This window comes from Oryctolagus cuniculus, chromosome 11, assembly GCF_964237555.1.
Source record: "Oryctolagus cuniculus chromosome 11, mOryCun1.1, whole genome shotgun sequence".
NCBI classification, from domain to species: Eukaryota; Metazoa; Chordata; class Mammalia; order Lagomorpha; family Leporidae; genus Oryctolagus; species Oryctolagus cuniculus.
Window position 1 is genome coordinate 110,220,000 of NC_091442.1, and position 27,724 is coordinate 110,247,723.

Below are 27,724 nucleotides of genomic sequence, written 5' to 3' on the forward strand. Positions count from 1 at the left end.
CCTCGGCATCGTCAGGACCCCGATCCTCGGACAACCAGATCTAGAGCCGGCTTAAGCGACAGGAGCGCGTTGGGCAGCAGAGACGGCGCGTGGGATGGCGAGGGCGCGATGGCTCCAGGCGCGACTGCCAGCGCCGCTCGCAGAAGCGAGCGAGCGCCCAGGGCACCACCCAGCTCCCTGCGCCCCCCGGCATCGCTCAGCCCGCACAGAGAGGCCCCGCCACCGCTCCGCTCCCCGCACAAGTCCCCCACGAGTGCCTCTAGCCAAGGGGGATTTCAGCAGCGGGTCAGGTGTCTGTCCGCACCCTGCAGCGCTAACGGAACGACACAGACTGAGGACTGTCTACTAACTCGGCTCACGGTTCCGAAGGCCGGGACGCTCCCGATCCGGCGGCGGCGGCGGCATGCGGGGCTGCTCCCGGCAGTCCGGAGGCAGCACGGGCGGCACGCGGCAAGCAGGGCGCAGGCCCAGCTGCCTCTCCCTCCCCTAACACAGCACAGTCCTGCTGCCTTAGGGCCTCGGCCCACGGTCTCAATTAACCTTGGTGACCTCCCACAGAGCGCACCTCCGAATACCACAGTCAGATCAACTCTCCACCCTGTCGGTACCTTACCAGGGGGATTACGTTTCCTTTAAAAAAAAAAAAAAAAAAAAGATTTATTTATTTGAAAGGCAGAGTTGGGGGTGGGGGAGAGACAGAGAGAGAGAGAATCTTCCATCTGGCTCACTCCCCAGATGGCCGCAAGGGCCGGAGCTGGGCCGGTCTGAAGCCAGGAGCTTTTTCTGGGCCTCCCATGCAGGTGGAGCTGGATCAGCAGAGGAGCAGCTGGGACTGGAACCGGCGCCCATATGGGATGGTTTCACCGCAGGTGGAGCGCTTAGCCAGCTGCACCACAGTGCCAGACCCCAGGGATTAAACTTCAACATGAGTTTTGTTTTGTTAAGATTTTTATTTGTTTATTTGCAAGTTAGAGTTACACAGAGAATGAGAGAGAGAGAGAGGTCTTCCATCTGCTGGTTCACTCCCCAATTGGCCACAACGGCCAGAGCTGCACCAATTCAAAGCCAGGAGCCAGGAGCCAGGAGCCTCTTCCGGGTCTCCCACGTGGGTGCAGGGGCCAAGCACTTGGGCCATCTTCCACTGCTTTCCCAGGCCACAGCAGAGAGTTGGATCGGAAGTGGAGCAGCTGGGACTAGAACCGGCGCCCATATGGGATGCCAGCACTTCAGGCGTAGGATTAACCTACTGCGCCATGGCACCGGCTCCCGCCAAGGCACATTGTTAAGTGACTGTTAACTTTTTTAATTGAAAGGCAGAGAGAGAAATTTTGGATGTTCCACCCTCTGACTCTCTGAATGCTTACAGCAGCTGGGCCAGGGCCAGGCAAAAGTGGGAAGCCAGGGACTTAATGGCGGTTTCCCCATGTGGGTGGCAGGGACGCAACAGCCTCCTAGGGTGTGTGTTCACAGGAAGCAGACCCGGGACTCAAACCCAGAACTCCAGTAGGGGACGTGGGCATCTCAAGCGATGGTGTAACTGCTTCACCTGCCTGCCCCAAACCTTTTTTGCCCATGTGAGAGCATTTACATACAATAGATTTCCACAAGAATTACTGATTCAAGGTGTATATATTTTCTAAATTTTTAATATTGACAATTACTTCCCAGAAGAATTTTTACTAGTAAATACACCCAGCCAAACAGTGTCCCTTTCCACAAGGCTAGGTGAAGAGTGGACATTATTGGGGCCAGCATTGTCATTCAGCACTTAAGCCACCAGTTGCAAGGCTGGCATCCCATACAGGTAGCAATTCGAGTTCTAGCTGCTTGGTTTCTGATCTAGCCCCCTGCTAATGTGCCTGGAAAAGCAGTGGAAGATGGCCCAAGTGCTTGGGCCCCTGAACCCACATGGGAGACCCGGAAGAGTCTCCTGGCTCCTGGCTTTGGATCAGCGCAGCTCTGGCTGATGCGGCCATCTGGGGAGTGAATCTATGGATTGAAGAATTCCTCTCTCACTCTCTCTCTCTCTCTCTCCCTGTCTCTCTCTCTCTCTTTCTGCCTCTCCAACTCTGCCTTTCAAACAAATAAGTAAATCTTTAAACAAATTTTTTACATTTTACCCAGTGGATAGCAAATTATCCCTACACCATTAATGATGGATCCTTTCTTTCCCCCACTGGATGAAATGTCAATTTCTTTTTTTAAAAGATTTTTATTTATTTGAAAGACAGAGTTACAGGAGGGTAGAGGGTGGGGGGTGGGGAGATCTTCCATTGCTAGTTCACTCCCCAATGGCTGCAACAGCTGGGGCTGGGCCAGGCCAAAGCCAGGAGCCTAGAACTTTATCCGGGTCTCCCACGTGGGTGCAGGGGCCCAAGAACTAAGATCCTCTGTCACTCCCCCTCTTCGTGGAGGAACGACACAGGACCCTGCGCTGTTCTTTCATCTGTTCGGCCCTTCCCTGGTTTGCTGCTGGTTCTTCCCGGGTTGGCTACCGACCCTTCCACCTCCATGGAAGGGGCGGTTCCCCCTAGCCACTTTCCCCACTTCTGCGGGGGAGCAGCACACCGCCAGCCGGCTCTCTCGGGGGCTGCTCAGATGTTCCTCAGGTGTTCCTGGTGCATGTTGTCTCTCTCCTCCTTTATAGTCCTCTTCCACCAATCCCAACTCTGCTACCCACACACCGAGTACGCTGCTCTCCTCCAATCAGGAGCAGGTCCTACAGTTTATTGGTTGAACTGGAGGCAGCTGTGTAGAAGCTGTTTCCTCCTCTCCCAGCGCCATATTGTGGGAGAGCAGATGCATAGAATAAGTCTTAATTCGAGTAACAGTCTATTCCGAGTTGCTCCCAGTTGCTCCCCACAGATCCCCCTTTCTTTTTATTTTTGGCGTTGATACGCGCCTGTCTTCGGTGCCCTGTGGCACACACACTGCTCTGCTTGCTGGAGTTGCCCACAGGTGCTTACAAGCCCTACCAATCAGGCAAACCGAATCCGGGTCCTCTCTTCGCCATGTTGTGAGGAGGTTTTTAGGCGCTGATGTGTGCCTGTGTTCGGTGCCCTGCAGCGCATGCTCTGCTCTGCTAGAACTGCCTGCAGGTGCTTACAAACCCTATCAATCAGGCAAACCGAGTCCAAGCCCTCTCATTGCCGTATTGTGGGGAGACTTATTGGTGTTGATAACGTGCCTGTCTTCGGTGACCTGCAGCCGCCCACAGGTACTTATCGTCTTACTAATCAGGCAGACCGAATCCAAGCTCTCTCATTGCCATGTTGTGGGGAGGCCTTATTTTTCTCTATTTCTCTATCTCCGGGCATTCCTCTCTCTCCTATTTTACTTCTATCTGCCAGCATTCCTATTTCTCTCATTTTACTTCTAAACTTCTGTTTCTCTTATCCCTGCGGCATCCCGGCGCCCGCCCCGAGGCTGCTTCTCGGCGCCTCCCCCGCGGCGGCTTCCCGTCTCTGCGCGGCTCACCGGCTTCTATTCGCACCCCGTGCGCTCTCCCCGTTCGTGCCCGGCATGCTCTCTCTGCGCGCGGCAGCTTCCGCGAATCACACAGCCTAGCTCACGTTTCCGCCACTGGTATTCAGTCTAAGTTCCTTCTTGCTTTCACTTTAAATCCTAACTTCTTTCCCACAGTCTGTATCCGAGTCTATGCCTAGGCTTTCAATAGCTTCTTCCGGCACCTTTTCCGTCCGGCTTTCCCCTAGGCTCTTTGCTAGTCTCTCTCTCCGGTATTTTCCCACTTCTTCCCGTTTCTTCCCTCCTAGGTTTCCTATCCGAGTCACGGCACCATTATGTCGCTCCCCCTCTTCATGGAGGAACGACAATCCTCCTCTGCTGCTTTTCCAGGCACATAGCAGGGAGCTGGATTGGAACTGGAGCAGCAGGAACTCAAAGCGGCACCTATATGGGATGCCAGCACCACAGGTGGCAATTTAACCCACTGCACCACTGTGCTGGCCCACAAATGCCAACTTTCTACTATAGGACAAATTTATATGTGTTACTCTAGACTTTGTGGTCTGTACTATTGAATTCTTTTCTACTTCCTGTACCAATAACAATTTTTTAGAATTGCTATGTCCTTAGTACATTGTAGTTTCCAGCTGGACAAGTTCCCCTCAGTTTATCATTTCCAAAGAAAAAAATTCTGGCTTTTCTTATGCTTTGCTTTTCAAATTAACTGAACTTACTAAGCTTGGGGTATTGGTGTTACTGAATTGATAGTGACAAAGACAGTTAATAGTCATCACCATTGTTCCATTTAGCTCCACGGTACAGCTTTCCATTTACTCTGGCCTATTATGCCTTTCACTGATGTTTATTCTCTTTTCATAGACTTCACCAGCTGATGGGTTTATTCTTGCCTTTTTATGTTTTTAAAACTTAAGTGAGGCTGGCACCACGGCTCACTAGGCTAATCCTCTGCTTGTGGCGCTGGCACACCGGGTTCTAGTCCAGGTCAGGGTGCCGGATTCTGTCCTGGTCGCTCCTCTTCCTGTCCAGCTCTCTGCTGTGGCCCAGGAGTGCAGTGGAGGATGGCCCAAGTGCTTGGGCCCTGCACCCCATGGGAGACCAGGAGAAAGCACCTGGCTCCTGGCTTCGGATCAGTGTGGTGTGCCGGTTGCAGTGCGCCGGCTGCGGCGGCCATTGGAGGGTGAACCAACGGAAAAGGAAGACCTTTCTCTCTGTCTCTCTCTCTCACTGTCCACTCTGCCTGTCAAAAACAAAACAAAACAAAACAAACAAACAAAAAACACCTTAAGTGAGAGGCCGGCACTGTGGCAAAGCAGGTAAAGCCGCCTCCTGCAGCACTGGCATCCATATGGATGCTGGTTCGAGTCCTGCTGCTCTGCTTCCAAACCAGCTCTCTGCTATGGCCTGGGAAAACAGTAGAAGATCGCTCAAGTCCTTGGGCCCCTGTACCCACATGGGAGACCCAGAGGAAGCTCCTGGCTCCTGGCTTCGGATCAGGCCAGCTCTGGCCTTTGTGGCCATTTGGGGAATGAACCAGCAGATGGAAGACCTCTCTCTCTGTAACTCCGCCTTTCAAATAAATAATCTTAAAAAAAAAAAAAAAAACACACAAAGGAACAAAAAAAAAACCTCAGGGGAATAGGGCACACCGTCCTGTGTGTTGCAGCTGGTTACTCCTAAGATAAAGAAGAGATGCTGCAGTTTTTATGCTCTGTGCTGGGCAGCTCCTTGAGCTCTCGCTTCTTACCCCTTCTCAGTTTTCTCCATTGCTGGATAGGAAGACAATTCGTCTGCCAAATGGGTAGGTTATGTGACTTGTTTCGTGGCACCTGTGGAACAGCACCTGTGTGGGCAAAGTCATCACATCCTTCTCCCGGAAGTATGTCTGAAGTTTGCCACTGAGTGTGCTGTTTGGTTCTCCTGATAGAGCTTCTAGCATTCAGATGACCCTGTTTTCCCCTCTCTATGGAAAACCTCTTTTTTTCTTTGGCTAATTCGCATTTATCCTTCAAAGTTCAGCTTAAATGCCACTTCCTCCAAGGAGCCTTCCCTCATCTCCCCAGCCACGCTAGGGGCTCCACCGTGACCTGTCTTTAGTCTTTTCTATTTTGATTGCTGTTGACTATCTCAGACCTATTGGGCTTAGTCTGACATGGCATGATTTTGCCTTGTGTCATAAACATTCAGCCAGCCGGGATGCCTCCCCACTTGGTATTTTCAGAATGCTCCTCCCAGTGTTCCAGCAAGCGGCCAGGCACCCACAGTCTCAGGTGTTTCTCAGGTCTCACTGAGCAGTCGGAAGACTCGGAATGACTTTCCCAGGGCAACGTGGCTTTTCATAACCACACTCAGAGCCAGCGTGGTAGAACTAGATTTGACTTTGAATTCTTTTTTAAAAGATGTATTTATTTATTTGAAAGAGTTACAGAGAGAGAGAGAGAGAGAGAGAGAGAGAGAGAAATCTTCTGTTCTATTCACTGGATGGCTGCAACAGCCAAGGCTGGGCCAGGCTGAAGGCAGAAACCAGGCTCTTCCAGGTCTCCCACATGGGTGGCAGAGGCCCAAACACTTGGGCCATCTTCTACTGCTTTTCCCAGGCCATTAGCAGGGAGCTGGATCAGAAGTGGAGCTGCTGGGACTTGAACCGGTGCCCATGTGGGATTGCGGCGGCTTCACCTGCTACGCCACAGCGCTGGCCCCCTGACTTCAAATTCTGATCTTGCACCTTAGTAACAGTGCTCATTCCTGCGCCCTGCTGTGACCTTGGTAGAAGGAAGCCAAAACCTACTTCACTGGGTCATTGTGAAGACGAAACACTTCACACACAGTGGGAGCTTAATATGCTTGAGTTCTCTTCTCTTCGTTCTAGCGACGGCTCCCGGCTTGCCACTGGATTTCCCAGCCACAGGCTGGTGCTTTTCTTGAATGCCCCCACCCCTTAAAGCCCAACGTGGTCCTTTCCCAAATAAAACAGCTTCTGCTTTTCTCGTAGTGAAACACACGAGTTGCACGCCAGGGATTTCAGGTGGGAAGTAACCTGGTCGCTTCCTCTACCTGGGTGGAGCATCTTGAGAAATCCCCAGCAGAACATTACGTTACCTCGCACCCTTCTGAGCAAGTCACCTTGCATAGGCAAGCGCCAGTTGTCTCCAGTGACGTACGAGCAGTGGCCCACGGAGCAATCTGCCTCGCAGCTCCACTGCACACTTGCAGCTAGGCTAGGGAGCAGTGAGTTGCACCGTGCAATGAGCCGGCACGACAGCAGGTCCAAGCTATGCTAAAATCAAACATGCAGACTAAGGCGCCACCGAGGCGTCATCAGCGGCTGTCCACTGTGGGCCGTGTGCTAACAGCAGCCCCGCAGTAGGAGGACATGGCAGTGCTTACGGCTCCCTGCCTGCAGTGGGACGCACAGGGAGGGTCTGAGGCTGAGCCAAGGTTACAGAACATCATCCTGCAGGCCCGACTGGAGAGGGTGGCAGGGCTCCAGGCCCCACCTCCTAACATCCTGCCTGTCGGCATGAGCACGTGCCAAGGCAGCAGAGCACAAGGCCACCTGCAACGGGCACAGGAGGCGCAGAGTAGGACCCAGCAGAGGAGCCGGCCTGATGTTGTTCTTCTTGTGAGGACAACGTAGAACGTCATTTACAGAGGCCGGCACCGCGCATAGCAGGAAAGCTCTGCCTGGGACGCCGGCATCCCATATGGGCACCGGTTTAAGTCCCAGCTGGTCCACTTCTGATCCAGCTCCCTGCTAATGCACCTGGGAAAGCAAGACGAAGCAAGTCCTTCGGCCCCTGCACCCACGTGGGAGACCCGCAAGAAGCTCCTGGCTCCGGATCAGCCCAGCTCCGGCTGTCGTCCCCCATTTAGGGAGTGAAGCAGTGGGCAGAAGGCCTTTCTGTCTCTCCCTTGGTTACTCTGCCTTTCCAATAAATAAAGCTTAAGGAGGAAAGAGAGAGAGAGAGAGACAGAGAGAGAGAGAGAGAGAGAGAGAGAGAGAGAGAGGGAGGGAGGGAGGGAGGGAGAGGGAGAGGCAGGCTCTTTGCCAAAGCTCCTCCATCTTGACAGCAAGAGAGCCCGCTAACGGAAATGAGAAGGCTGACAACACTGCATGTGAGGTGCGCAGACCCACGTAAGCATGAACTGAGAGAGAACACGCCAGGAGGGCTGAGTAGCTGTCTACCTTAACACGTAGAGGGCTGTGACTCCTCTGGCCTTTCTTCTACATCATCTCCCGAGTAGAAGAGCATAGAACCCAGACGTCAACCTCTGCAGAGGTGATGACTTGGAGGAGGGGCTGGAGACGCGAATGAATGATGACGAAGTGCAGCAGTGGTTCCGCTGTTGGAGCTTCCTTGCTCTGGCACTGGCGACGTCAGCGCGATCTCTGCTCTCAGCCTTCTCTGTAACCCAGCCTATTTGTTGGTTTTGCGCTTCAATCTCATCGCCCAGGACCAGGGCCAAGTCCCTTCATTTCGCCCACTTGAGCCAGGCTTTTTCCATTTCATGTTCCCTGGCATCACTAGTGACACTTGACACACCCGCCGCTGGCTGTCCCGGTGGCTGGATGCTGGGGCGGACCTCGCTCCCCAGCCTGGCTGATACCGCGCGGCCAGGTGATGTGTCTCCACCGTCTCCCCACGTTGCTTTGTAGGCCTTACTAGACTCCAAGTTCTTTGCCTGTTACAGGGCAGACACGAAGGCCATGGCACTTGTTCTGTTAAAGTCTTCCCTGCCTCGCGTGTCTTCACCTGGGCCGGGCCTCTTCTGTACGCTGGGTGTCCGCCCTGTTCACCCAGCATCGCGATGGTCTTGCCGCATCCTGAGACTCGGTGGCTAACCCAGGAGTCCTCAGTAAGCTGAACTTGTGATGTCAGGCACAGACACAGACACGTGGATATTTGGGGGCTCTCAACCACTGCTCTCTGCCCACAAGCCTGGACTTGCAAAAAGATTTAAATGGGGACATCTAGGCTGCGAGGGAAGAATCCTCCCAGTGTCTGCTAGAACTCTTTAACCCACATCTCCTGAAACCACCAAAATCCTTAGCACCAACCAGCATTCTCCATTACCTACCCACACACTCAACAGGGGAGTGAACAATTTTAAAATGAGATATAAGTTGTGGTTTTGTAAGTCCAGTAGTTCTTTGATGACAAACATGCCCATGCATTTGTTGATGCCTAGCTGGACAGCTTCTATGAATTTGCATTTGAGAAATTAATTCTTGGTACTGAAAATTTAGAAACGTTCATATCATTGTTGGGAATGATTCTTTCCCCCTTCTCCCCCACAGCCTACTCAGTGTAACAGTAGTGGACATTTGAGATGCGACAGGACACAAATGGCTCTGAACCTGACCCTGAGTGCCAGACTGCTCTGAAGGCAAGCAAAGGGCACAATGTGTAAGTCTACTGGGCATCATGTCCAGGGTCATTCATCCCACTCCTGCCTTCCTTGATCCTGGGGCGATCTGGTTCCAGTTGCCAGATCTTCTTTTAAGTCCTGGGTCACAGAAAGAAGCATTAAGAAACTATTCAATAGGGCCCGGCACTGTGGCGTAGTGGGTAAAACTGCCCCCTGCAGTGCCGGCATTCCCATATGGGCATCAGTTTGAGTCCCAGATGGACCGCTTCTGATCCAGCAGCCTGCTAATGCGCCTGAGAAACAGTGGGGGAATGGCCAAGGGACTTGGACCCCCGCATGCATGTGGGAGACTCGGAAGACACTCCTGGCTTTGGATTGGCTCAGCTCTGACCATGGCGGCCATTTGGGGAGTGAACCAGCAAATGGAAGACACCTCTAACTCTGCTTTTCAAACAAATAAATAAATCTAAAAAAAAAAAAACAACAACCTATATTCAATTCAAAACTGCTAGGATGATCATAAACTAGTCCATTCAGAGGGTACAGTAGGGCCCATTATTATGGGAGGCTGAATTGTCAGATGATTTAGTTATGTAAAAATCATTGTTTTGCTGAAATTATACTTTTCATGTTTCATAATGTGTGTAACATTAAAACTGAACATCATTATACTGATTTGTGAATAGATACTAAAGATTACAACAATAAAACTAAAGGGGTGCCGGTTCGAGTCCCACTGCTTCATTTCCGATCCAGCTCTCTGCTATGGCCTGGGAAAGCAGTGGAAGATGGCCCAAGCCCTCGGGCCCCTGCACCTGCGTGGGAGACCCTGAAAAGGCTCCCAGCTCCAGATCGGCGCAGCTCTGGCCATTGCAGCCAACTGGGAAGTGAACCAGCAGATGGAAGACCTCTCTGTCTCTCTGCCTCTCCTCTGTGTAACTTTCAAATAAATAACTAAGGTACACAATGGAACAGACAGTTGAAAATAATTAGCAGTAACTACAGTCTCACTTAAAACTGTTTTCCAGGCTTCCTCTTTACCATTAGGCTTCGCTGTCTTAGGCAGCATCTCTATGTTGAGAAATTAAGAGATTTAGCCTAGATCTGCTACTGAATAAAGGAAGGTAGGTCCAGCACTCCCGTGGTTTTCTGGAAACGGGGGGTAGCTGCCACTAGGGAAAAGGCTGGGCTTGGAGCTGCCCTGGGAACAGAGCTGGCCGAGGCTCTGGGGTCCGTGTCAGCAGCACCCCTACCGTCAGCTGCAGGGCCGTGCAGTCCTCCGAAGGCAGCAGTTAAGCCTCTGCTCTGGGGAGAGGGCAGGAGGCTGCAGTTTGCCTCAGCACACTGCACAGAAACAACTAGAACACAATCTCTCAACACCAATACTCATGAAATGCTTTCTTCCCTTCTGTTTAAAAATATTTGCAAGGCAGAGCAAGAGGAGAGAAAACTCGTGTCCACTGGTTCACTCCCCAAATGCCCCCAACAGTCAGGGCCCAGCCAGGCCAAACCCTGGAGCCAGGAGCTCCATCCAGGGCTCGCATGTGAGCAGCAGGGATAAGGTAGCGGAGCATCATTTGCTGCCTGCCAGCACGTGCGTTAGCAGGAAGCTATGGCAGCAGAGCTGGGACGCAAAGCCAGGCGCTCCGATCCGGGATGCAGGTGTCCCAACCAAGCAGCCACGGTTTCACCACCTGTGCCTCAACGCCAACACTTTTCTTCCCTCCCTAACCTTAGAGAAACTCAAACTGTACTTGATTTTCCTCGAAACAACCCACTCATCCCCTTCCTACACAAAACGAGATAATAAAAGAATCCAGTATTTTAAAAAAGTTTTAATTTCATCCTTCCTAGAGGAATACAGATTTGAATGAAATACATTCATTCCATAAATACATTAGCAGCAAACCTTCCCAGAGTCCTCTGCTCCAGACCAAAGGGTGTGCCTTGAGCAGGAGAGCATGTTCCGCCAGCCCTGTTCACTTAGCGTTGCTTCTGCTTCTTGCCAAAAGCTGGATATGCACGTGAGACACAGCAACCGCGTGGCTGGACAAGTAACTAGGCTGAGCTGCTGAAAGCTGGCCTACCGCGTGGCCATCGGGCCTTCTTTACTTGTCAAGTCCTGTGGCATCTTCCATGCTTATCTGTGAGGTCCTTCAGCACAGACAACCTCGAAAATGCAACAGTGCGCCTCGAGTCATTCGTAGCTTTGACCTGGCAACATTCTAGTAGTGTCATGGGGAAAATCAAAGATCATTCCCTTCCTCCCCTTCCATGGAGGTACCACCCATCTCAGGAGAGCCCACAGGTCCTTGCTGTCAGGAGACCATCCAGCAGGCAGGAACTGGGCTCTCTATCTCCACGTCCCCTGTGAACAGCGGGAGACTTGACTGGAGACAGAGAGACAATGTCCACACCTCTAAGGATCTCTCTGAAACAAGAACCAGGTGACTCGCCCTGGCTGCCACCAAAGACAGGGTCCTGGGTAGTGGCCACATGTCTCTCCTTTTCTCTCTCCATCACTGCCCACTGGATGATGAAAATTTGGGAAGCGAGATCACTGCCAACTCGCAAGGCTGCAGGTGCTGCTCTACACCTGTTAGCGGCAGTGAAGCCTAACACCCTTACGCGCACGTCGCACCCTGTTCTGGATGAGTGCAGATCACCACAGTCCCAAACACAATCAGCAACTGGGAAGGCTGTCGGGTGGAGACCAAATTTAGCACACACTCAGCCACAGGGCTGGGAGGAGAAAGGAATAGTGGGAGGATGTAGAATAACTCTGACTTGTCTAGGCAGAAGGCAGCTTCCAGACGATCACATAAACACACCTCAAAAGTTGACACTCTCCTCCCTATCCATCACTTAACAACAGGACACATGCTCTCTCTCCCAATCTGCTTTAAAGTGTTTCATTAGCATACACTTCCGTAAGTGCTTTATCTGCTCCCAGCCTGCTTTGACTGCTGGCGGGACAGGAGACACAGGCCGTTTTACATAAAGCCACTGTGGTAGGTAACTGTCATGTGTGGTTTTCCCTTTGCACTTTCCATCCACAGAGGCTCTTCTATTTGTGGGCAGACAGGGACTCCTCTGCTGAATACATGGCACTGCTGATCCTACAGTCCTCCGTGCCCGCGGGCTCGGCCAGGTCTTCCTCCTCCGAGTCGTCCTCCTCCTCCTCCTCCTGTGCCGAGGAGCCGGAGGCAGGCCCTTTGCAGGTTTTCAGGTGCCGGGTGAGATGGTACTTGGTCAGATACGCCTTTGTGCATTTCTCACACACATAATCTCGTTTTCCCTCATGAGAGTTGAGATGCTTCTTTAAGTGATTTGTTCTCAAGAACAGCTTATCGCACTTGGGACACTTGATCTGGCGTTCCCTACGAGGAACACAACACAACATTAGGGTTGCGGCTACAAATGACAACCGAGGCACACACGCGCTCTCCAGCGCCTCAGGCCTTCGTCAGGGCAGCTCCGACCTTCCAGGGGCAGGCTCCTCCACAGGAGCCACACGGAAGAACTATGGAGCCTCTGCACAGTCTAAACAGCACAGGCTAGGCGGCCACCGCGGAATTCTATGGAAATGAGGCAGCCTGTACATATTTCTTATGTATTTGGCTCCTTTCATTCATTGATACTTTTGAGATTCATTCAAGCTGCTGTATGAGTGGTGTATTATTCTCAAACAGACCATAATATGTCCTGGGTATGCCAAACTATCTCCCCACGCAGCTGTGTCCTCGCACGCCTCCAACAGCCATGCAACAGCTCCTGTTGCCCCAGACGCCCACCAGAAATTTCCATACTCAAACTTGGGAAGGTCTGCCAACCAGCCAGCACATACATGCAGGGATCTCATTATGGTGCTAATTTGTATTTCCCTGAGCACCGCTTTTATAAAGTGTCATTTTTCTGTCCTCTTACCGACTAGTTCTCAACCAGGACCGACTTTGCCATGGTGGATGTTTCTGGCAATGTCTGGAGGAACCCGACTGTCCAAACTGGTGAGGGGCAGTGCTACAGGCAGCTGGTGGATGAAGGCCAAGGATGCTGCCAGAAATCCTACAAAACCCAGGGCAGCCCAACAACAAATGACCTAACTCAAAATGTCAACAGTGTCAAGGTTTGAGTAAACCCCATCGGAAAACTTTAGAGCAAACAGGCCAGGAATTTTTAACCTTTTTTTAAGCAACTGAACCCTATGTCTTAATAAAAGACTATATGAAACAGAACAGTTAAAATTCTTGAAGGAGTATTGGGGTGCAGTGGAGAGTTCCCAATCTTGGGCTCCGTTACATTTCTATCCTCCTCTCCTTGAAGGGAATGGCGCTCAAGGAATCTGGGAGCCTGTGGAATTCTCTGGAGCAGTCTTAAAACCAGCAGTTGAATCCAACTTTTTAATTCCACAGATAGGAAAGGTTATTCACAATGAAGTAACATGTCCAAAGCGTCATTGAAGCTCAAATGAGAACTATGACCTTCTGCCTATGTCCTAGGTAACCAGTGTGAGTGTATACCAGGTACTGCTGCCTATGTCCTGGGTAACCAGTGTGAGTATGTACCAGGTACCGCTGCCTATGTCCTAGGTAACCAGTCTGAGTATGTACCAGGTACTGCTGCCTATGTCCTGCGTAACCAGTGTGAGTATGTACCAGGTACCGCTGCCTATGTCCTAGGTAACCAGCGTGAGTGTGTACCAGGTACCGCTGCCTATGTTCTAGGTAACCAGCGTGAGTGTGTACCAGGTACCGCTGCCTATGTCCTGGGTAACCAGTGTGAGTATGTACCGGGTACCGCTGCCTATGTCCTAGGTAACCAGTGTGAGTGTGTACCAGGTACCGCTGCCTATGTCCTAGGTAACCAGCGTGAGTGTGTACCAGGTACTGCTGCAGACTTTACAGCTGCAGGATGAAGGTAAACAGTCCCTGCCTCCGGGAGCTTACATTCTAGTGGAGAGGCTACATGGTAAACAAAAAAAGCATAATGTTACATAGCCTACAGAAAAAAAGGAAGCCAAGGAAGGCCATTCTGAGAGGACATTCAGGCAGAAACCTGAATGGAGTGAGGAAGACTCGCGGGAATGAGTGGGAGAAGTTTCTAGGCAGAGGCGGTACAGTGCATGGGCCCCAAGAGTGCAATGGTCTGAGTATATCCACGTGGCAGCAAGAGGAGGGCTTGTGTGGCTACAGCAGAGTGTGAGGAGAAAAGCCCCCAAGCTGAAGCAGAAGACGTGGCCAAGCACACCACCACGTCATGCGGGGACTCAAGACTATGGCAAAGACCTTTTTTATTTTTTAAAGATTTATTTATTTATGCATTTATTTAAAAGTCAGAGTTACACACAAGAGGTGCAGAGAGAGAGGTCTTTCATCCACTGGTTCACTCTCCAATTGGCCACAATGGCCGAAGCTGCACTGATCCGAAGCCAGGAGCTTCTTCCAGGTTTCCCGTGTGGGTCCAGGGGCCCAAGGACTTGTGCCATCTTCTACTACTTTCCCAGGCCACAGCAGAGAGCTGGATCGGAAGTGCAGCAGCCGGGACTTGAACTGGCGCCTATTTGGGATGCTGGCACTGCAGCAGCGGTTTTACCCATTGTGCCACAGCGCCGGCCCTGCAAAGACCTCTCAACACAAAGGATGGGAAGCACTGGGCACTGAACACGGATGGCTACACTCTGATCTCTGTCTGAACTGAACTCTGTCAGTATGGACAGAATACACTGCTGGGGTGTGTGTCTCCGTGCTGGGGAGTGGATGGACAGAGCTGATAGAGGGCGCAGGGTGGCTGGCAGACCTGCTGAAGTGGTCCACACACGAGACACCAGTGGTTTGCACAAAGTGACCGTCGAATGATGAAGGAATGAAAGGTAAGTTAAGGATTACTGTACATGCTGACCTGAGCCTCTGGGTGCACGGTGTGCCAATCATTAAGCTGCTGAAGACTGGGAAACCAAGTTTGTGGAGAAGAGCTGAGTGCTGGACGTGTGCAGCTGAGTTGCCCAGTGGACACTGGCAGCATCAGGACTGTTTTGTTTGTTTGTTTGTTTTGAGAGGCAGAGTGGACAGTGAGAGAGAGAGAGAGAAAGGTCTTCCTTTTTTCTGTTGGTTCACCCCCCAATGGCTGCTGCGGCCGGCGCACTGCGCTGATCTAAGCCAGGAGCCGGGTGCTTCTCCTAGTCTCCCATGCAGGTGCAGGGCCCAAGTACTTGGGCCATCCTCCACTGCCTTTCCGGGCCACAGCAGAGAGCTGGCCTGGAAGAGGGGCAACCGAGACAGAATCCGGTGCCCCGACCGGGACTAGAACCCGGGGTGCCAGCGCCGCAGGCGGAGGATTAGCCTAGTGAGCCGCGGCGCCGGCCCAGAACTGCTTTGTGAAGGCTGGATGCACAAAGCTGGAGAAATGTATCGTAAAGGCATAAAACAGCCGTAAGAAATGCCCCAGGAAGCAGGCGTCACTGCTCTTCCCCCTAAGTTTCTCTTTCTTTGGGGCAGGGCAGGGCAGTGCCAGTCCCTGCTGCACTCTCAGGAACACTGCGGAAGAAACATTTCTGTTGTATTTGGATTTACAGCTTCAGTTTTCTTTTTAAGAAAAACAAAAAATGAAAATACTGCTATACCTCCTTTGAAATGCCCATAAGTAAAAATAAACATTTAGAAATTTCAGCAATGATCTCCACAGGAAACCTAGCATCCCATTCAAACATATTTTGGGTGAACAGTGTTTGTTATATAATTTATATAGCTATGTTCTGACAGTGCAAAAACTCCTTTTCCTGAGAGGGAGTTTGGTAAAGAGGCTTCCTTACTGCTTTTCCTCATCCACATTTGCTAAGACAACTGTTTTTGTTGGTCAGTATCTGATGGAGTCAATTCTCAATGTAAATGTCAAGAAAGAATTATACAACTAATCCCAACAGAATTTGCACTGTGTTGATGTAGCCCAAGGCAAGTAAGTGCAGTTAGCATCACCTGAAGAAACAGAGCCAAGGTCACTGGAGGCCAGTCCCCATCACTCTTCACTGCACAGATCACATCTGGAATCCCGTGCTCACTGCTGGGCACCACTGTGACACACACCTAGGTGATGTAAGTGGCAGAAACCAGGGACATCTGGTCTGATGAAGAGAGAGTTAAATGGGGATATGAGGGGCCACTGTCTGCAGTGCCGGCATCCATGTGGGCGCCAGTTCCAGTCCTGGCTGCTCCACTTCTGATCCAGCTCTCTGCTGTGGCCTGGGAAAGCAGAAGATGGCCCAGGTCCTTGGGCCCCTGCACTGCCTGGAGACCCGGAAAAAACTCCTGGCTCCTGGCTTCAGATTGGTACAGCTCCGGCCATTGTGGCCATCTGGGGAGTAAACCAATGGATGGAAGACCTCTCTCTTTCTCCACCTCAGCCTCTCTGTAACTCTGCCTTTCAAATAAAATACATCAATCTTAAAAAAAAAAAAAAAAAAAAAAAAAAAAAAAAAATTGGGGACTTGATGGTGACCATCAGCTGAATGAAAGGCTGACGATTTAAAGGGATACTGACACGCAAGTGTGACTTCTGGGTATGTATGCAGAATGAAAAGGAAAGAGGCTGACATCAGCTTGATGAAGCAAAACTTCCCCATAAAAACGTATCAACTGCGGAACTCAAGGGGAAGCAATGTCTCCAGCCGGCAGTCTGTGGAAGGCAGTCTTTCTACTGAAGAACTCCGGGTTCTCAGCCCTGCTGGACGTTAGAGTCACTTGCACAACTTTTTAAAACGCTCCAGGCTAGGAGGTCCCCAGAGGTATTGGCACCAGGGCTTTCCACACTCCCCATGTGATTGTACCAAGCAGTGTTCGGGACTGAACGCTCGCTCCCCTTGCGTGCACAGGCTGAAGCTCTCAGCTGCAGCGGGAGGGGCACCAGGGAGGTGAGCAGGCTTCCCTGTGCGAGCAGGGCCTCCATGAGGGGATTATTTCCTGCTAACAAAAGGAAGGCACCGGGGCCGGGCGCTGTGGCGTAAAGTCCTGGCCTGGGGCGCCAGCATCCCAAATGGGCACGGATTCTAATCCCGCTGTTCCTCTTCCAATCCGGCTCTCTGCTATGGCCTGGAAAAGCAGAAGAAGATGACCCAAGTCCTTGGGCCCCTGCACCCACGTGGGAGGCCTAGAGGAAGCTCCTGGCTCCTGGCTTCAGAATGGCCCAGCTCCGGCCATTGTGGCCAACTGGGGAGTGAACTAGCAGATGGAAGGCCTCTCTCTCTCTCTGCCTCTCCTCTCTCTGTGTAACTCTGACTTGCAAAAAAATAAATAAGAGGAAGGCCCCACAGCGTCTGTCTGCACCCCAAGGCCCCAGGAGACTGGCCTGGTTAGGAAGCAGACACGGAGCTGCTATGAGGGCGGTGCTTACGCAGGCTCTATAGCAGGAAGAGAAGGCTCCTGTGAAGACGGAGGCTGACCTCACGGCTGCCACTTCTAACACAAGTTGCAAACTCGAGACCACAAAATCTGTTTCTTCTCTCAACCACCACTGTGACCAATGCAGCCTGCACATTGCATATACCTGGCTCTGTGCCGGAAGCCCCTAACCGGTCTCTCCAAACGTCTGGCCTTGTCCTCTCTCAATCACCCTGTGCCCTGCTGGTACAATCATCTCTACAGAAGGGAAATCTCACAACACGTCTTCCACGCCGGCACAACATGAATGTAACTAACACTACTCAATACGACGTTAAAATGGTTTAAAGCATTAAGGGCTGGTTAGTTTTTTCACAACTAGACACACACAGCACAGAACAGTTCCTGGTTTGCAGGGTGGTGGAGGGCATGGCAAATGCTTCAGCAACTCCCCACTGTTTCCAGAATGAATTTAATTTTCTTAGTAGGACGAAGGCCCTCCGTGACATGGCCACTGTCTCTCCATCACCCTCTCATGCACACGATGTTCTAACCTCACATGGCCACCTGAATTCCAGTCCTTTCTGCGTTCACGCTCCCATCTAGAACACCATTCTGACTCCTTCCTCTTGCCTCCCTGAATGATTTATCTTCCTTATGATTGAGCTCATGCTACCAAGAAGCTGTCCCAGACCCCCCAGGCTGGCACAGGTGCCCCTCTGCCAGGGTTTTTCAGTAGGCAGTGCTTTTTCTAATAGGACGCCACTTTGTTACTTTGTTTCTCTTACTGAACATCCAGCTCTTTATAAAGACAAGGACACATCTTTAATCTCTATTTCTACCTCCTACCATAATGCTAGGCATCATGGAGGCACAGAAAAATATCTGTTAAATTAAAAAACAAATGAGATTATGGTGAACTCTTCCAGGATAAAGTCAAGGTCTCGATGTTCTGATTTTTGCTCGGCTCTGTGGGACACAGGCAGTGTTTCCCAAGGAGCGAAGTCAGCACTCCCCAGCCCCCGCGGCGGTGGGCGTGGCCGGGGCCGCTCATTGGGCAAGCTGCTGGCTGGAGGGCCACTTACTGCGTGTGGGTGAGCACATGCTGCTTGAGGTCCTGCCTCCGCATGAATAACTTGTCGCAGTAGTCACACTTGAGATTCTTCTCGCCCGTGTGGATGACCGTGTGAGACTCCAGGTGAGCCTTCTGGGTGAAAGACTTGTCACACAAAGTGCACCTGTAGTTCTTCTGACCTGCAAGTGAACCCGCGTCATCAAGGTGTCAAGACACAGACAGGCAGAGGCACGGGCATGCGACGGCAGCAGAGGCAGAAATCAAGCAGAGCTGACGCACACTGGGAAGGCGCTGCCTGGGGCTGTCTCCCGAAAACCACTCAGAATCACTGAATTCACATTCTGCAACTAAAGCTAGGAAAGCTAACAAAGCTGACCTCCTAAATTTATGTGCGTATATCACATTATTATTTATTATAGCTGACATACAAAATTTGAAAAAAATAATACCGGTGCCCTACCTATTAAACAAAAGAATAATCATGAAGTCTAATACTTGTCTACAGGCAAACTTTTTTCCTTTTTACTTATATGAACTATACATATTTATAGGGCAGAGTATGATATTTCAATACATGTCTGCAATGTGTACAGATCATAATTAAGATAATTAACATTTCCTTTGTTGTTACTTTGTGAATGGAGCCTCTGAGCTCCTTTCTTGTTTACTGAGAAAATACATAATAGGATACTGCCAACCATAGTTGCCCCATGGTGCTGTGTAACATTAGTTACATTCCTTTCATCTAACCGATTCGGTACCTGTTATCCAAACTCCCACCCCTCCTAGCCAGTAGTAATCAGTTTATGTTCAGACTTCTACTTCACTTCTGTGTGAGAGAAAATATTTGACTACGTCTGGCTAATTTCAAGTAACATTGACCTTCAGTTCCAAACGTTTTACTTCAAATAATGAAATTTCATTATTTTTTGCAGTTGAATAATACTCTGTGTGTGCATATGACATTTTCTTTATCCACTCATCTGCTGATGCTTGATTCTCTATCTTACTATGAATAGTGCTGCAATAAACATGGTAGTACACGTATCTCTGATAATTTATTTCATTTCATTCAGACATATAAACAGCAGTGGGACTACTAAAATCATACAGCAGCTCTACTTCCAGTTTCTAAAGGACTCTCCATACTATGTAGGCAAAATTAAAAACTTTTTTTAATTTATTAATTTGAGAGGCAGAGAGACAAAGGCCAGAGAGAAGACAGTCAGAGCGTGCACTCCCACCCTCTGGTTCACACATCTCAGATGCCCACAACAGTTAGAGGACCAACATCAGGAGCCAGGAACTCAATCCAGTTCTCCCATTTGGGTGGCAGAAACCCAACTACAGGAGACTCACTGAGGCCTCCCAGGATCTGCACTGGCAGAAAGCCGGAGCTGCACCCGGTATTGAAGCCAGGATCTCCAAGGTGGGATGCAGGCATCTTAACTGCTATGCCAAATGACCACCCTGGCAAACATGTTTTCACTCTTGCTCTCTTTTTTAACACATAACATGACCTCAAAAACCAGGGGTGAAATAAAAATCCAAGAACTCAGAAACAGGATCTCTCTAAAAAGTTGGGTTGGAACCCACGTTGTGGCATAGCAGGTGAAGCCCTGGCATCCCGTCCGGATGGGCACTCGTTTGGGTCCCAGCTGTTCCACTTCCAATCCAGTCCACTGCTAATGGCCTGAGAAAAGCGGAAGATGACCCAAGTGGTTGGGCCCCTGCCACCAACATAGGAAATCTGAAGCTTATGACTCCTGGCTTGAGTACGGGCCAGCCCTGGTCATTGTGGCCATATGGGGAGCGAATCTGTGCATGGAAGATCGACTCACTCTCTAACGGTGACATTCAATAAATAAACAAATCTTAAAAGAAAAAAAAAAAGGATTTGACCAATCTCTTGTTAAAGTCTAGTCAGAATTTCAGGCTTTTGTGTATCCTCTGCTCTCTGGTCAAACACTCAGGATTAATGCAGAAGGATGAGGAAGAAACCTTTTTTCTGAAGATTTAAAGAACTAACGATCCAACCAAGAAAGCTAAAGCTTCACCAGTTATTCTGCAGTATGTATGAAAAACTATATAGTTAAAAAAAGGGGGGGGGGTCGTTTGCATGCGATTTAGAAAACAGAAGCTCAAAAACCAAATCTTGGCAGTGTTTATGGAGCGAGATCAAAGGAGAAAAACAGGCGTGTGACCAGGTGTGAGCTCGAACAGAAAACTCAGGTTCTCCTACAGAATCCCCTTTGCTTTAAGCCCAAACACACTGACAAGTTCCTGATTAACTGCCCTTTTCCAAGCACCTTCCAACTCTGGTGAGAACAATGCCTGGAACACGCAGCATCTTAGTAACTGGAAGTAACACCCTCCAAGGAACTTCCGTTATCTCACTAAGGCTTATCACCCAGCGAGTCCTGCCAACAGCCACCTCGACTGTTTTCTGAGCTCACAGCACAACTCCAGCTGCAATACCATCTCTCTGCAAAGCCATTACTGCATCTGCAAGTGCTGCAAGCAGTCCCCTCTAGTGGTCCAAACACCTTACCTGTATGTATCTTGAGGTGGGTCCGCAGGTTGCTGGGATCGCTAAAGGCCTTGCTACAGAAATCACACTTGTGGGGCTTCATTCCCATGTGACCCATAAAGTGGACATGCAGTTTGGAAGGAGAGATAAAAGCCTGCGGGCACATGGAGCACTTCCACTTCCTTTCTTTGCTGTGGCTTGGCCCGTGGCTGCTGCTGTGGCCCTGGCTAGGTAGATGGTTATGGATGTGACTGGTCAGATGAGCTTTGAACTCTGTGTAAGAACTGCACTCCTTGCCACAGTTACAGAGGTGCACATCTGGGTGTTCAGGAACACCTTAAAAAAAATAAAAAGACTTAATGTCTCCCAATGCTTAAGTTTTAAAACTTATTCTCAATATTAACAACTGCTGCTGGCAATTCCCCCTTCTACCAAAATTTCTAACTTTTCCACCACCTGTAAAACTAAAATCAATGCTCTATCTCCAGTATCTTTGCATAAGAAACCAGGAACAAAGTAAATACTGGATTATCAGGCCTCATTCCCAAAGTATTTAGATTTTATAGCACAAACTCTTAAACACCATGACACAAAGAGAAAGGTTATGCAGGTAAAATCAAATCACAGGAATTCACTGTCTTTAACAAACTTCATCTCAATGGCACTCATTTGCAAAGCTGCCTTAGTAACTCCAAAGCCACAAATCAAAGTCCTAGCATAAAGATTATTTCAAAAATACTGTCTGCTGACTAACAATCAGCTTGTGAAGACCCTCACAGATTTTAACATTGAAAATATAAGGCTAACAGCCTGCTTTTTATGTATAAAGAGGTTTTCAAAAAATTCATGGAAATATGTATTATGAAAAACTACATAGGAACTTCAAAATTATTACACCAAAATAAATGTGTACAAACTTGTTGTAATATGTTTGTACAGGATCTAATTTGAGGAACTAAGAAAACTTAAGATATATATCGGTTTGAAAAGAGCCCCTATCAGAACAACATGAGGCCAGCGCCACGGCTCAGTAGGCTAATCCTCCACCTAGCGGCGCCAGCACACCGGGTTCTAGTCCCAGTCGGAGCGCCGGATTCTGTCCCGGTTGCCCCTCTTCCAGGCCAGCTCTCTGCTGTGGCCCGGGAAGGCAGTGGAGGATGGCCCAAGTGCTTGGGCCCTGCACCCGCATGAGAGACCAGAAGAAGCACCTGGCTCCTGCCTTCGGATCAGCGCAGTGCGCCAGCCGCAGCGCGCCAGCCGTGGCAGCCATTGGAGAGTGAACCAACAGCAAAAGGAAGACCTTTCTCTTTGTCTCTCTCTCTCACTATCCACTCTGCCTGTCAAAAAAAAAAAAAAAAGAACAACATGAATTCTGCGAAAAGTGAAGCAGGAACAAACTTCAAACTGATGGTGAAACTGAGACAGAAGAACTGGTGCAACTGGGCCAGCACTGTGGAGTAGAGGGTTAAGCCACCATCTGTGACGCCAAAATCCCGAGTGCTGGTTCATGTCATGGCTGCTCCATTTCCGACCCAGCTCCCTGCTAGTGGCCAGGGAAAAGCAGTGGAAGATGGTTCAAGTGTTTGGGCCCTAGCCACCCACGTGGAAAACCCAGATGAAGTTCCTAGCTCCGGGCTTCAGCTTAGGCAGCCCCAGCCATTGCCACCATTTGGGCAGTGAAACAGCCAATGGAAGATCTTTCTCTGTCTCCCCCTCGCTCTAACTCTGCCCTTCAAATAAATAAATAAATCTAAAACAATAAAAGCAGGGGGGTGGAGGTGCCACTGCCTGCAGTGTCAGCATCCCATATGGGCGCTGGTTCAAGTCCCGGCTGTTCCACTTCTGATCCAGCTCTCTAATCTAATGTGGCCTGGGAAGGTGGTGGAAGATGGCCCAAGTCCTTGGGCCCCTGTATCCACATGGGAGACTGGGAAGAAGTTCCTGGCTCCTGGCTTTGGATCAGCATAGCTTCAGCCGTTGCAACCATCCGGAGAATGAACCAACAGATGGAAAACCTCTCTTTCCCTCTCTCCCTGCCTCTCAAATAAATAAATGAATCTTTCAAAAAAAAAAAAAAAAAAAAAAGAATTGGTGCAGTCACTGATACTTTGTGCCAAGTTTATGGGGCCAATATCCTCTCCCTCCAAAATCAAGTTTACAAACAGTTAGCTCACTTGAAGAAGGAACGAGAGAGACAATGCTGAGGTTAGAAGCTGAACCCCACAGCAGCAGACCATCCACATCCATCTGGAAGGAGAAAACTAATCTTGGGCCGGCGTTGTGGTGCAGCAGCTTAAGCCTCTGCCTGTGGGGCCAGCATCCCATATGGGCGCCGGTTCATGTCCCAGCTGCTCCTCTTCTGATCCAGCTCTCTGCTTATGGCTTGGGAAAGCACTGGAAGATGGCCCAAGTCCTTGGGCACCTGCACCTGTGTGGGAGACCCAGAAGAAGCTCCTGGCTTCAGATCGGTCCAGTTCTGGCCACTGCGGCCACTTGGGGAGTGAATTAGCTGATGAAGATCTCTCTTGTCTGTATCTCCCTCTGTCTGTAACTCTGACTCTCAAGTAAATAAATCTTAAAAAAAGAAAAAGAAAAAACTAATCTTGTTCATGTCCTAACTGAAGAGAACCAACAATAAAAAGTCGAAACAACAGCCAACACTACAGACATCAACTGGTTCAGCTTACACAATTCTGTCTGAAAAATCACAGTGGAGCAAACTTTCTGCTGGATGGGTGCCAAAACTGCTGCATCCAAATCAACTGCAAACAAGAGCAGAGCTCTCAATGGAAATTTTAAACAAGTGGGATGAAGATCCTGAAGCATTTCTTTAGAGAACTGTAAAGGGAGGGGAAACAGGGCTTTACCAGTAGCGTCCTGATGACAAAGCACAATCAAAACAATGGAAACCAAGAGGCAGAAGTCATCTAATCAGGGCAAAAGCAGAGTTGTCAAAACAGAGGTGATGGGAACAGTTAGAGTGCTTCAGGTATTTTGCTTGCTGACTTTCTGGAGAGCCAAGAACAATAATTGCTTATTAGGGGCCGGTGCTGTGGCGCAGCGGGTTAAAGCCCTGGCCTGAAGCGCCGGCATCCCATATGGGTGCCAGTTTAGGTCCCGGCTGCTCCACTTCCGATCCAGTTTTCTGCTATGGCCTGGTTGAAAGCAGTAGATGGCCCAAGTCCTTGGGCCCCTGCATCCGTGTGGGAGGCCTGGAGGAAGCTCTTGGCTCCTGGCTTCAGGTCCACGCAGCTCCAGCTGTTGTGGCCATCTGGGGAGTGAACCTGCAGATGGAAGACCTCTCTCTCTCTCTCTCTCTGCCTCTCCTTCTCTCTCTGTGTAACTTTGACTTTCAAGTAAATAAATAAATCTTTAAAAAAAAATTGCTTATTAAACAATGCCTGGAGAAGGTTAGCAAAATTTTCACAGAAAAACACCTGGTCAGCTTCACCAGAGTCCTCTACCATGACAAAACTTCTGTTCCTTCCTCTCATTAAACAAGGGCAATTCTGCCAAAGTGTCAATGGGAAATCATTAGGCATCTGATATTTACAGATCCCAGCTGGACCTCTGTGACCTCTTTTTGTTCCTGACTCTTAGAAAAAAATGCTTCCAGTGTGTGCATTGCTCTTCAGTTAACATAAAACAGCTGCAACGACACAGCAAAAGCTCTAGGGCACCCAGTGCTTTGGCAATGGACTAAATGGCTCCTGGCTTCCACTGCTTACAGAAGGACCCTGAACTTGTGGAGCTAATATTGAGAAATAAAGTCTATGTTTGTTTAGTTTTATCTTTTAATTCCATTTTCTATGAACTTTTTAAGTCCCTCCACACAAAGCTCATGATTACCTCAGCTGACATATAAATCATTAGCAAAACTTTATTCTGGGTTCATGGTGATTTTATGTTATATTCATCACAAACAAATCTTATACTAACTTAGCAATCTGTTGGGGCCAGCGCTGTGACACAGTAGGTTAAAGCCCTGGCCTGAAGTACCAACATCCCATGTGGGTACCAGTTCAGGTCCCGGCTGCTCTGCTTCCAATCCCTCTCCCTGCTAATGAGCCTGGGAAAGCAGTGGAGGATCGCCCAAGTGCTTGGGCCCCTGCACCCACATGGGAGACCCAGAAGAAGCTCCTGGCTTCTGGCTTTGGATCGGCTCAGCTCTGGCTGCTGCAGCCATTAAGGGAGTGAATCAGTGGATTGAAGACCTGTCTCTCTTTTTCTACCTCTCTGTAACTCTTTCAAATAAATAAAATAAATCTTTACAAAAAGAAAAACTTACCGATTTGCTGAGCATAATCTCGACTATAATAAAAAAGCAGTTCATTTTCAGGAGGGATATCTTGGGAGGTACAGAAATAGATTTTTCCATCATGGGGATAAGCCACCAAATTCTGTTCTTCCCGGTTCCTAAGACATCATTAAATAGATCATATATATTTACTCTGAAATGTACACTAGATAAATCATATCTCCTTCTAATAGAATCCTTATTGAAAGCTTGCACAGAACTATTCTCTGTGGATCATTCTGTAATTCCCTATCCTACATACTGGGAGGGACTTACAGATTCCTACTTCAGTACATTAGCTGATTATCTTTTACGGTCAGATAGTTTGTTATTGGAAGTAAAAAGTAAATAAAACAAAGTCTCAAAAAACAATAGGACAGGGCTGGCACCGTGGCTCACTAGGCTAATTCTCTGCCTGTGGCGCCGGTATCCTGGGTTCTAGTCCCATCTGGGGCGACAGATTCTGTCCTGGTTGCTCCTCTCTTCCAGTCCAGCTCTCTGCTGTGGCCCAGGAAGGCAGTGAAGGATGGCCCAACTGTTTGGGCCCTGCACTGCATGGGAGACCAGGAGGAAGCACCTGGCTCCTGGCTTCGGATCAGCGCAGTGTGCCGGCCGTAGTGGCCATTTAGGGGGTGAACCAACGTAAGGAAGACCTTTGTCTCTGTCTCTAACTCTGCCTGTCAAAAAAAAAAAAAAAAAAAAAAAAATAGGACAAACACAGAGCTAGGTGAACAAGAATTCACTCCAATAACAGCCTAGGAGGTTGACTAACAACCAATATAAAGAGAAGGCATCAACTTGCAAATTCAATGGTAATTATATAATTTTTATTCCATTAGTAAGCTGAATAAGCAGCTCTTAAAAAAGGACAGTCTACCCAGTTGCTCCTTTTCCAGTCCAGCTCTCTGCTGTGGCCTGGGAGTGCAGTGGAGGTTGGCCCAGGTCCTTGGGCCCTGCACCCGCATGGGAGACCAGGAGGAAGCACCTGGCTCCTGGCTTTGGATTGGCGCAGCACGCAGGCTGCAACGCACCGGCCGTAGAGGCCACTTGAGGGGTAAACCAACGGAAAAAGGAAGACCTTTCTCTCTGTCTCTCTCTCTTACTAATTCTGCCTGTCAAAAAAAAAAAAAAAAAAAAAAGGACAGTCTTTTGTATTCTTATTTATACTCTCCATCAACCACTCCTGGAGTGAAGAAATGAAAAGCCTTAGGTTTGAAGTATGACTAGATACCAGTGTAAACTGGCTCTTTTGGCTCTTCCCTACATTCTATGAAGCTTCCTACTGAAACATATCTGAATGGTAATTGTCTCACCCAAGATCACTCTTACCTGGCCTTGCGCACAAACATCATCCAATTACATTCATTTTCGTCAGTTGTAATGATGCAGAATTCTAAGACACCATTATGATATATCTGTCAGCAGAAAGCAAATGCCATGTCAAATGAACTGTTAGTGATAAAATACTAACGTAAATTTAAGCCAGTAATCATCTCATTTCCTCATTTTCCAGTATGAAAATGCTGGCTGGAGAAGACCAAACACTGTTCTACTTATCCTCTTTCATCACCTACCACGCAGCAGACACTGAATAACGGAATTTCTACTATGGGCAGAGAACCATGCCTTCCCGTTACTTTTCCAGTTAGACCAGGCATTCTTCTGTCTTCTACTTTGGACCTCAAAGTTACGGCCTCCATGACAGTGGCACCCTACCTCTCCAATTATCACAAGATTCATCTTCCTCTCACTTCAATTTTGCAAGCATCATTCCCAATTGATTGACTGAGAATCTATGTAAACATACGAACAGCAGTTTATGGGAAACAACAGAAACAATCTTAGCTTTTAATTCTAGAATTGTCCCCCAAACTGAATGCTTGAGGAATGTTTTAGTTGATTACAAAATAAGACTGTCAGGGCTGGCGCTGTGGTGCAGTGGGTAAAGCTGCTGCTTGTGGCGCCAGGCGCAGGCCTAGGAAAGTAGAGGAAGATGGCCCAAGTGTTTGGGTCTCTGTGACCGTGTGGGAGACCCAGAAGAAACTCCTGGCTCCTGGCTTCAGTTTGGCCCAGCTCCAGCTGTTGCAGCCACAAGGGGAGAGAACCAGCAGATAGAAGACCTCCTCCCTCCCACCCCCCCAGGTAACTCTGCCTTTCAAATAAATACATAAACCTTTTTTTTTTTTAATTAAGATTGTCATCATATAAACAAAGTCTTTGGCCTCAGATGCCATTAGTTAACTAAAATGTGTAAAATTATTAAAACCATTGGATTTTCTCACAAAACAGAGACTAAAACAGTTTATCCTATTTTCTTTCTTTCCTTCCTTCCTTTAGATTTATTCATTATTTTGAAAGAGAGTTACAGAGCAAAAGATCTTCCATTTGCTGGTTCACTTCCTAAATGGCTGCAACAGGGCCAGGCCAGGCCAAAGCCAGGAGCCTGGAAGTCCATTCAGGTATCCAATGTAGGTGCAGGGGCCCAAGGTCTTGGATCATCTTTCACTGATTTCCCAGGAGCACTAGCAGAGCTGGATTGGAAGTGGAGCAGCTGGGACTCAAACCAGCATCCATATGGGATATCAGCATTGCAGGCATTG

At 49.2% G+C, this 27,724-nt stretch overlaps 1 protein-coding gene and 1 pseudogene across 9 annotated transcripts in view; both read right to left on the reverse strand.

The window, feature by feature from the left end:
- Positions 1 to 6,074: 6,074 nt before the first annotated feature.
- On the reverse strand, positions 6,075 to 8,548 carry LOC127490932 (synaptosomal-associated protein 23 pseudogene; annotated as a pseudogene).
- A 2,125-nt stretch (positions 8,549 to 10,673) lies between these two features.
- Positions 10,674 to 27,724, reverse strand: part of PRDM4 (PR/SET domain 4) — a 32,950-nt gene continuing 15,899 nt past the window's right edge. For 7 of the 9 annotated variants that reach the window (XM_070051321.1, XM_070051320.1, XM_070051318.1 and 4 more), the window contains 5 exons: positions 26,454 to 26,539; positions 25,116 to 25,243; positions 20,849 to 21,163; positions 18,308 to 18,476; positions 10,674 to 12,233 (listed from right to left, as the gene is read on the reverse strand). In XM_070051321.1, coding sequence (XP_069907422.1) covers positions 11,921 to 12,233; positions 18,308 to 18,476; positions 20,849 to 21,163; positions 25,116 to 25,243; positions 26,454 to 26,539 — 1,011 coding nt within the window. In that variant the 3' untranslated portion in view covers positions 10,674 to 11,920. 9 annotated transcript variants of the gene reach the window in all.